At 60.8% G+C, this 10300-nt stretch overlaps 1 protein-coding gene across 1 annotated transcript; it reads left to right on the top strand.

Moving 5' to 3' along the window:
* The first annotated feature begins 4808 nt into the window (after window positions 1-4808).
* CRIP1 (cysteine rich protein 1) lies at window positions 4809-9021 on the top strand. Its single transcript, XM_075038381.1, has 5 exons — window positions 4809-4968; window positions 7893-7987; window positions 8079-8136; window positions 8268-8315; window positions 8670-9021. Exons 1-4 carry the CDS (start codon window positions 4929-4931, stop codon window positions 8306-8308), a joined length of 234 nt encoding a protein of 77 aa, XP_074894482.1. The 5' UTR covers window positions 4809-4928; the 3' UTR covers window positions 8309-8315; window positions 8670-9021.
* The last annotated feature ends 1279 nt before the right edge of the window (window positions 9022-10300 follow it).

Here is a 10300-nt window from a genome sequence, read left to right as displayed (position 1 = left end):
GCAGGCAGAGGCGATGCCTCATGGATGCTGGGCAGCTTCCCAAAGCAGCGGGCGTTGCTTCCTCAAGGATCCTGGCTGGATTCGATAGCCACAACAGAAACAGCCAGGGCCGTGCCAGGAAAATGCACCAAACCCTCCCCCGGCAGGATTTAGCCAGGAGGTTTCCTTGGGCTGCTGCTAATGGAAAGCTTGCAGAAAAGAGCAGATGGTACCACAGACTTTGGCCAGACCGTATGCAGGGAGACAGGGGGAGCGGTGCCTGGATGAAATCAGAGATTTTCCATGTAGCTGGGACTCGGAGGGGTTGGAGAGGCGGGTGAAGGCTACTGTGCTTTTCTGTCCCACGGATGGAAATCCCAGATGCATCCCCGGCGTGGCCCCGCATGGGCAGCCCCACGCTTTCCCGGCTGCGGGGCTCACCCCATCCCACTGAATCCCTGTGCCGCGCAGCAGTGCCTCGCTGGGCCGGGAGCTGGCTCCGGGGCTCCCGTGTTTGTTTTTGCTCACACAGTGTAACATTAACCGCGTGATAATAATTCACGCCCTGGCCCTTGAGGTTGAGAGCTGACCTGACAAGTGACTGCTGCGGGCAGCCAGCTGCCTTAACCGGGCTGGAAATGTTTTTACAGTTTCTGCTGGAAACAGCCGTGTGATCGCCCATGCCCACAGCGGGACAGACTCCGCACCGCATCCAGGAGGGCAGCGAGCACAGGTTTTGGCATGGCAGGGAGTATGTTACACAGGCTCAAACCATTCGGGGTCTTACAGTACCGGTGGCAGCGTGTTGGCGGGTGTGCTGGACTCCCCTGCCAGCATCCCCCAGGGCGGCCCTTGCCGAGCCCCTTCCCCAAGCCCCCCGCTCCCGCATTGCCTTTCCCGCTGCCGTCCTGTTCCCAATTACCCCCAGCCGTCGGCCGCCTGTCAGCTTTATGAAGACGTACCCCAGAGTTTTTCCTTAGGGTGTAATTTGCCCTGACAGCCGCCTTCGTGCTGTTGTTTTCCCAGCCGGCCGGTAATGGGATTAGCCGCGTGTAAATCCGGAGATGATGGAAGGCGAGTGGGTGGGGGGGGCACGCCGGCCCCCCCCCGCCGTGGGGTACCCCGTGCCGCTTCGCAGCACCGCGGCGCCGGCATCTCGCGGGCCTTTTGATGGGATCACGCGTCTGGCAGCTCCCCCCCAGCCTCTGCTGGGCTTTTTTTGAGCCACCCTATAATTTTCTTGTCAAATTAGAGTCCCTTGCTGAGCTGGGTAGGGCATATTTTACAACAAATCATCTTGGCTGAGCGGGCCCTTGACTTGCACGAGTGTGGGCTGAAATATGGCCGGGGAGGCAGATTTTGCAGGACTCGCGGTTGTGCGAGTGCTGGGAAAACGCTGGACCTGGGTGCCACCAGCCCACGGGTCGTGCCTTCACCCGTGCATCGTCTCCCTGCTGTGCAAGCGTGCGGGGGGGCTGTGATGTGAGAAGCGTGGGACCCCCTGCCCCACTCCAGCGATGGGGGGACAGGAGGAGAGCCAGGAGCTGCTGCCCTGGCAGATGGGCCGGTTTGCTACGCGGAAATAGCTGTTTTTTTCTTGCTGTGTTAGCAAAACAAACCCAAATCGGCTTATGTTACCCGCCCTGCCTGCTAAAATGCCGGTGACTTTTCCAGTCATTAGTTGCCAGGGGCCAAGTTGCTCGAGGGGAATATTTGGGCAGGCAGCGTCTGCCCACAGCTCTGGCATGCTCAGGAGCTCTCGCCTTGCAACCCTGCCCCAAGAGCTCGGGAAAATTTTGGGGGGCCCTTGGGGGCTCCGAGGACCTTGCACGAAATATTCCACAGACAGACCTAGGGAGCTGGTGCTGGCTCTTGCTGGCACTCGCTAAGGGAGCGGGGAGGGGACCCCGGCCATAACAACGCCACCCAAACAAACAAACGGGACAGCCCAGGTTTTTCCGAGGACGGTTGCTATGCCATCGGGGAGCGTGGGCGCCTGATGCTCTGGGATGGAGCCTCACCCACAGATTCCTAACAGAGGGCACAGCTGAGGCGTGCTCTGCTCTAATGGTTAAATTAGCTGGAACAAGGCCTCCAGATAAGATAATGCTGTGGTTTGCTGAGGAGGCTGTTCTCTGTTGGTGTTGGCCGTGTTGTTTCCCTGGCGGGCTATGAACCTCGCTTTGAAGCGGTGCTCGGACTGGGACCTGGCTTTGCTAAAAACACCGCCCCTGCCCCTCTCCTGCTGCTCCCTGGAGCCGTCTCTGCCCAGCACCAGAGCTTGCCCGCTGCCTGCCCTTGCCCGTGTCTGTGGGCACGGTGCCGTGGGCAGCGTCCCGCTGCAGAGGGACGAGCTGGCTGCTGCTCGCTGCTGCTCGCTGCTGCTCCAAAACAGCTTGCAGACAGTCATGGCACGGTTTTGGCTCCCGGGGAGGACCCTGGACAGGAGGAGGAGCGGTGACCCCAAATGTCGGGCTGCCGCAGCATTTCCAGCCAGCTCCCTCCAGCACGGGCCGGTAAGGGCTCGGTTTATTGCCCCGCTACGACATGCTGATGGGTTTCACACACCAGCATTAGGAGTGTTTATGGACTTGCTCCCTGTAAAACGAGCAAGAGGCCATATCCCGCGGGCTCCCAAGGTGCTGCCGTGCTCCGGGAGCGCCTGCAGCCCTTCCTCCCTCTCTGCCAGATGGCTTTGCTGTGCTGCCGTGCGTGCCCACTGACGGATGAGATGAGAGCAGGGCAGTGGTGATGAGCAGGATGCGTGCACAGCCACAGTGGAGCATAGAAACTGGGGCTACTGACCCACAGCAACCTTCACCCCGAGACTGGCTCGCTGTAATTCCCATAGGTTTGCATGGCACACCATGCGCTGACTCTGTGCTTCGGCTCACCCCTTTGGAAAGCAGGCTGGGGGTAGCCCAAGGCGTACACAGCCCCGCAGCAAGGCTGGCCAGGCTAAATCAGGGGGCTGGGGAGATGTCTGCCGGGTGTAAAGCCCCACGCGGGCAGGGCTGACAGAAAGCAGCGCGCGGCTTGGTGGTGCCTGCTTTGCGAGAGCTGCCGCCGGTTTTGTGCCCGCTTTGGGGAACTGAGGGGAGGGGGCAGATGGGCTCTGCTTTAGCCGGGTCAGTCGGCGTGCGGTGCCGCGCGGGGGCACGGGCTGCCCTGGCCGGGACAGTTGTGTTCCCGCTGCAGGCTGAGCGGTCCGTGGGGACTGGCCGCAGGGCTGGGCCAGCTGGAGGAGACCTGCGAGAGGCCAGTTTTCAGCTGCCCGCTGGCACAAAACCTGCCTTAAAAGGGAGCACAGCTGAAGACAGCTGTCCTAGCCGGGCAGTGGCCTCAAAGCAGCCTGGCACCGTGTGGGAGGGGAAGCAGGGCCACCAGAGAGGGTAGAGGACATGCCCTGTTCCCCATATTTCATCAGGGTGCCGGCTGCACCCTGCGTGGTGCAGGGAGGGGGTCCTGGCCCAGGCAATGCGCTCATGGGGTGGTGCGGTTCGGTGCAGGGGGACGTGGCATGGCTGAACTATGGTGTTTGCATGTGTGTGGTGTCTCGGGGTGGGAAGGACGGGCAGCAGGCAGGGTGGAGGCAGCAGCCCTTGCAGGACACGGCTCTCCTCCCATACTGTAAGACACTGTCTCAGTGTGACTCATTCCTTAGCCGGGAGCGGGCTTCCCAGCGACGTCCCTGCCAGGGCCGGCTGCTGACCACGCTGCTGAGCCCAGCAATGGCCTTGCAGCAGCGTGCCAGAGGGGCTCCCCAGCCTGCGGTGGGGCTACCGGCCGGTGGGGTGAGCCCAGGCCCACGGGCAGCAGTGGGGAGCAGCAGCGGGACAAGGGCTCTGGCTGCGAAGGGAGGCTGGAGCCAGGCTGGGTCGTAAAGCAATCCCAGCTGAACCATGAACTGCGCCTCCAGGCACAGCTTGCCGCCTCTCCTTCTGCACCCATGGGTGGGCTCCAGTGTCAACAGGGCCCTCTTTGTGCCGGCGGGAGGGCGAGGGGTGCCCTGCATTTCGGAAGGCAGACACTAGGCGTCCTGGCGCTGGGTTTCACAAGCCTTCATGACCTTTGCAGCACAGCAACATGCCCTGGGGAGGATTGTTTCATGCAAAACAGACCTTTGGATAGGCTTTTCATTTCCTTCGCAGCCAAGCTCAAAGGAACAGCAAGTCCTCGCTCCTAATAAAATGACAACAGTCAGTAATGCAGATGGGCTGGCTCTCTGGGGTGAGCAGAGCCCTGTCCTGCACCCACACCATTCCTGAGGTCCTACAAGAGGGGGTTACAGCTCCATCCCGCTTCATCTCGTACCCCAAACTTCCCCGCAGGCAGGAGATGCTGCCTGAGGGTTGACTTTTACACTGCCTCGGCAGAAACAGATCTGTGCTCGGCGGGGGTGAGCCCTGGCGGTCAGCACCCCATGAATCTTTATCTGGGAGCGTGGTGAATTGACAGATGCCGATCGCACCTCCAGCCTCGCTCGGAGCGGGGCTCTCGGCCACCCGCACAGCAGAAGCGCGGGCAGGGAGCCGGGGTGCAGCCATTAGGGGTGCAGAGGGGGCCGGGCAGCAGAGCGGGGGGCGTGCAGGGGGTGGGGGGGCACAGTGGATGTAGGGGTGCAAGGGTGCAACCGGTGTAGGGGCTGCAGGAGGCAAAGGGTGAAAGGGCTGGGGGGTGTAGGGCTGCAAGGCCTGCGGGATGCGAGGGGCGTAAGGCTCCGTCCCGGGAGCCCCGGCAGGGCTGTGCCCCGGGCGGCTGCCTCCAGCTGCGGGCGGGGCCGCACATCTGGGCGGGGCGGGGCGGGGCGGGGCGGGGCGGGGCGGGGCGGCGGGACAGTGACTCCGGCGGGGCCGGCGCGGAGCATCCCACAGCCGGTGCGAGCGGCGAGCCGAGGCGGACCGAACCGAGCCGAGCCGGACCAAACCGAGCCGAGCCAAGCCGACACCATGCCCAAGTGCCCCCGCTGCCAGAAGGAGGTCTACTTCGGTAAGGGCTTCCCACTCCCACCCCGGCCACCCCCAGCCCGCGGGGACCGCAGAGCTGTCGGGCTCCTTAAGCCGGGGTGCCCCGGTGCTGCACCCTGCCGAATTTCAGGTCCCCGGGGCACCCCGGTGCTTACAGGTCCCTGTGCACCCCAGCGCCGCTGGTGCTGGGTGCCCCCACATTGCGTGCCCCAGCGATGCAAATTCTTGGGGCGCCCCAAAGTTGCGCAGCCCTGCGCTGTGGGTCCCCGGGGTTCCCTGGGTGGGTGGCCCTATAAATCCACCCCAAGGAGGTGTCTCGCTGCAGGGTGCGGGCTTGCGGTGGGTACCGCCGGCCTGCAGACGGGGCCATGGCACGGGAGCTCAGCCCTATTTCCTTCCCAGCATCGCCCCTGCCAGTTTGGAGCCCAAAGGCCTGGCTGGTGCAACCTGCTGCTCTGAAAGCCTGGGTGGGCAAGCAAGCACCTTCCCAAGGGCAAATCCTGCCCTGGGGCACGTTCCTGGGTCAACGGGTTGCCCGCATGTTGTCCTGTGTGGTTCAGCACAGCAAGATGACAGCCCTGAGATGTTATTTTTAAGCCGCCGTTGCAGGCTAGCCACAAACTTTGTTGGGCTGCTGTCTGCTGCTCGGCTTCAGGCAGATGTCCTCTCTCTGAGCCGGGGTGCTGAAGCTTCAGGTTCCTGCCTCTTCTGGTGCCATGGTCCTGCTGTCCTGCCCGAGGATATTTGGGGGGGGGGGTTGAGCCTCTCACCCAGCTGGCAGCAGCTGCTGGAGCAGGCAGGTTCCAGCTGCGAGACCTCCCCACTTCCCTGGTTTAGCTGACGTTGAGGGGGTTTGCTGGGAGCAGCTTATACGCGCTCCCCACTTTTTAATTTACTACGGCTGAGGGATCTGAGGCCCGAGTGCCGTCACTGACTTCTGCGCTCGCTGCCTTATTTCTGCTCTGCTTGTGTGTGTGCCCTAACTTCTACTTCTGCTCTGCCCAAGAAATCAGAGGCTCAAACACAGGGGCTGCTCTCCCTGCCAAATAGCCGTGTCCATTTTAGTGATGCCCACCCTGGGGAGGTGTGCTGGGGCTGGCACGGCTGCTGGCTGGAGGGCTGCTGGCTGGGGATGTGGCTCTGGCGATTGGGGAACATCTCTGCCTAAACTTGAACTCGCTGCTTGCAGCTGGGCTTTGAGCTGGGGTTTTGGCACAATGCAGTTCGTGGCTCCCCGCTGCAGCCAAGGGTCCTGGGGTACCTCATTTACCCACCTGGCTTGATATTAGGAGCTACCAAGGGGCTGGTGTCATTGTCTGCCTTTCCTGTGTCCCTGCGGATCTGCTTTGATCCCAGTTGCGGTGAGCTGGGTTTGCCGTGCTCGCAGGTGTGGCCGCGGAGGCGCCGGGACGGAGCCATTTGACCAAGGAGGGGTTTGGCCCTGTGCTTATCAGGCTGCTCTTATGAAACCATCTCTGTTGATGCAGAGGCTGAGGAAGGTTGAAAAGCTGCTGGAGGACAGAGCTCGCTGCTTGATTTCTGTCTCTGGAGATAAGAAGTACTGAGGCAGAGCAAGCCCTGCTCCAGGGCACCCTGGGCTCTCAGAGCCTGGTGGTCCTGCTCAGGCGTGCCTCAGGCTGCTTTTGGCCAAATCCTGTTTGTAGAGCGTGGGGGTGAGGAGGAGATGATGCCAAGAGGGATCATGGGGATGATGGGGTTTGCAGGGCCACCACCAGCTTTCCGGGGAAATCTCACCTGTGTGGCTGAGAGCCAGGGGGCCCTTGCTGCAGCAAGGCTTGGCAGAGCTCCTGCCCAAGCGTTGGTGCAAATGTTTGTGTAAGAGGTGGCGAGGCTGAGCTCTTTCCAGAAACCCTGTGATGGGAGGGTCCTGCTGCAGGCCAGGATCTCCTGGATCTGCCCCGGGGGAGGACACTGTGGCCCCCGCCAGGCGGCGGGCACAGGAGGCTCTTTGTGCCACTGGGGGATGGCAGCGGGGCTGCCTCGTGACATTTGGGTGCTGCCCCCGCTGCCACCTCTGCAGCCGCCGGCTCGCTCCTTGCATAAGCTGTTGTGGGCATATTTGGTCTCCAAAGAAGAGGCACTGCGAGCTGCCGAGGCCCCCCCGGGGCACGCGCTGCCAGCAGTGGCTCAGTCCCATTGCTCGACCTCCTTTTGCAGGCATGGGGAGAGTACTGAGACCTGGCTCTGGCGGGGTTCCTGTGGAAAGCTCTGCTTTATCACTTAAATCCCCAGGAGTGCAGCTGCCAATATGAAGAGCACATGTGTCTGCAGAAAATACCCTCCTCCCCCGCTGTGCCACAACTAAAAGCCACCCTGTGTTCCCCCCTCTCTCTGTAAACATGTCCTGACTCCAGCAAACAGCATGTTGTTCCCCCCACAGCCGCCTGAAGCTCAGCCAAGCTCCAGCCCCTCTCTGGTTTGCCGTGGTGCATGCAGAATTGGAGCTGCGGCCAGAGTGCTGGTGGCTGGAGGGGACTGATTTGTGTTGGCAGGGTGTGACGATGGCTTTGCCTCCCCGGTCCTCACCAGCATCCCCCCTTTGCCGCTGCCAACTCTAGTGATTGCTTGGGCTCCAGCTGGCTGGGGAGAAATTCATCCCCTTGCAGGCTGATGTCAGAAGGGGGGAGATCGCCAAATCTTTGGAATTTGGCTAGAAGTCAGTCCATCTGCATGGATGCAGTGATGTTCACTCTGGGCGTGGTCCAGAGATCTGTTTCGGATCCAGGTACCTGGAGGTGCATGGTGATGTGTGCGCACAGCGAGCACTTGGGTTTGAAACACGGTGCCCTCTGTCCCGGACAAATAGACTTGAGAAAATGCCCCAAACTGTCCTTCCTAGGGTTGATGACAGGGAGGCCAACCTGCCAAAACTGACTTGTTGCACTTGTTCGGTGCCTTAACTAATCCATCTCCTCTCCGTGGCAGCCGAGAAGGTGACTTCTCTGGGGAAGGACTGGCACCGGCCCTGCTTGAGATGCGAGAAGTGTAACAAGACCCTGACGTCTGGAGGCCACGCAGAGGTGAGGTTTGCTGCCCAAGAGGTCCCTGTGGGATGGGGAGAGATGGAGCTGAAGGGTGGTCAGGGCTGATGCTCTTTCTCTCTCCCTGCAGCACGATGGTAAGCCATACTGCAACCACCCCTGCTATGCTGCCTTGTTTGGGCCCAAAGGTAGGGCTGCTGTGGCTGGGGTAATGGGAGGGAGAAGAAGGGGGCTCGGGGCTCCCATTTCTCAGTAGGGTGCATCCCTCAATGCACTCACTGTCCCTGACAATGCTCACCCTGCTCTTTCTTTCTTCCAGGGTTCGGCCGGGGAGGAGCTGAGAGCCACACGTTCAAGTAAACCTCAGGTTGGTGCCTCCCCTCGGAGCTCCCCTCCTGCCTCCAGCTCCGTGGGCTGGCTGGGGCTGTCCCCCCCCAGGGAAGCGGGGAAGGCAGGCGCACCGCGGCATCCCTCCGGGTGGCTGTGAGTCCCAACCCTCGCGCCGGTGCTCGGGAGCAACCTGCTGGGTGCCAGCTCCTCCTCTCCACCAGCCCCAAGCGACCGTCAGCACCCGCTTAGCTCCGGCAGCGGACGCCAAAGGCTTTTGTTTTGTGGCCTGTCGGCAAAGACGGGCTCTGTCCCGGAGCACCGTTGTCCCTGGGATGTCTCTGCTCCCAGCCCAGCCTGACTTCATCCACCCCTCTCTTCCATCCCTCTCCAGGTCTGACGGCCAGGGTTCCCAGCACGGCCCGAAGACAGCACAAACGCACTGCGACAGACATGCATTTTTGGTTTTAATTCACTCTGTACTAGACTAGCACGTTAAAAGCAATAGGTAACCAAGGCTGGGGCTGGTGTGGAGAGGGACTCTGCTCCAGATGGAGCGCTGCCAGGGTGGGGGCGTTGGGACGCCCTGCCGGATAGGAAATTTGGCCGGTATTGCTGAGGGCCGCCTGGAGAGGAGACCGCACCCTTCCAGCTAAAACCCAGCTCTGCTTCTGGCACCCAGCTCTCATGGCTGGGCCCACAGTTGTATTTTCAGTCTTTAATAAACCCAGACCGAAAGATGCTTCCCCCATGTAGCAGCTGTACTCTCTGTAACAGGGATCCCGGGGGACTTACTTGCAAAGTGCTTGCCGCTCGTTTCAGGACCTCACGTGGCCTCTGGATCGAGCCCCACGCCATGTGATGGCTCCGTGTGCTTTTGCTCCTGGCGTGTGTGGCATTCTGCATTTGGCTGCCCACTCCGGGGGCTGCCTGAGTCCTCAGGGGTGAGAGCAGCCCCCGGGCGCTGTGGGTGCTGGGGCCAAGCGTGCCCCAAGGGAAGGGGTGGTGGGTGTCGTGCCGGTGCTTGTCCAGGGTTGGGGTTTCCCTGGGCTCGGGGGGAAGGTCCCACCTCACCCACAGCCTCACTGGGTCCGTGTCGTGACATTTGCAGAAGCCTAGAGTGTGGTGGCTCCCGCCGTGAGCCACTTCTTGTTGCTTGCGGCTGTCACAGGATTAAAGCAGGGGCACGCAGTGCTGCTGGACAAGGGTCTGAGACTCCTGACCTGAGGTCTCTGCGGCACTCAACATCTTCCTGGCCATGTCCCAGCCCCTGGCAGTGCCTGCTGGAAAGCCATGCCCGTGGGCAGCCCCCGGCTCCTGGATCCGAGATGGCACTTTGCAGCCCTCGATTGAGAGAGAGAGGTGTCTTGCTGGGAAGCGGCTGACTGTCACGTCAGGAAAACCTCGTGTTTGCTGCTTTCGCTCTGAGCAGCCATACGAAAAGGCCAAATAAGGCAGAGGTTATGGGCAAGGCAGAGCCAGCCTTCCTTGGTAGGGAAAGCAAAGGTGCAGTATTACAAAGCAAGAGTTGGCTCGCAAGCACTTTGCTCTTTTGTATTTCAACCTCTTTACCCCGCTGGAAGAACAGCACTGACAGATGTAAAAGATGTAAAAGATGTCGACTCGAGGGATGTTTCTAAAATGGTTTCTTAACCATGCCTTTCCCTAACCTGAACCACCCCATTTACATATTCAGAGATACTTCAAAACACACTGGGATATTTTTGTCTACATTTTATGCATGCATTTCCTTAGAACTGCTCTGCATCTTACTGTCACACCAGCCTTCCTGGGACTTGGCCAAAACCCTCAGGGGTCAGAGGTACATGTCCAATGTCAAAATCTTTGGTGTCAAAAGCAGTCTGATCTGATAAGCATCTTAAAACTCCCCGTGTGCTTGATGCCAAAAGGCTCTGCACCCACTAGGTGTGCTTCGGTGGGACAAACTTGACCAGCGGGCACTGCCTTTCCTCCCACCCAGTTAGCACAACAAACACGGGCATCTGTGTCAAAGGCAAACCCTGG

This window comes from Buteo buteo, chromosome 10 (genome assembly GCF_964188355.1).
Source record: "Buteo buteo chromosome 10, bButBut1.hap1.1, whole genome shotgun sequence".
Lineage (NCBI taxonomy): Eukaryota > Metazoa > Chordata > Aves > Accipitriformes > Accipitridae > Buteo > Buteo buteo.
Note: the sequence above shows the minus strand (reverse complement) of the source record. Positions and strands in the feature narration are given on the sequence as shown.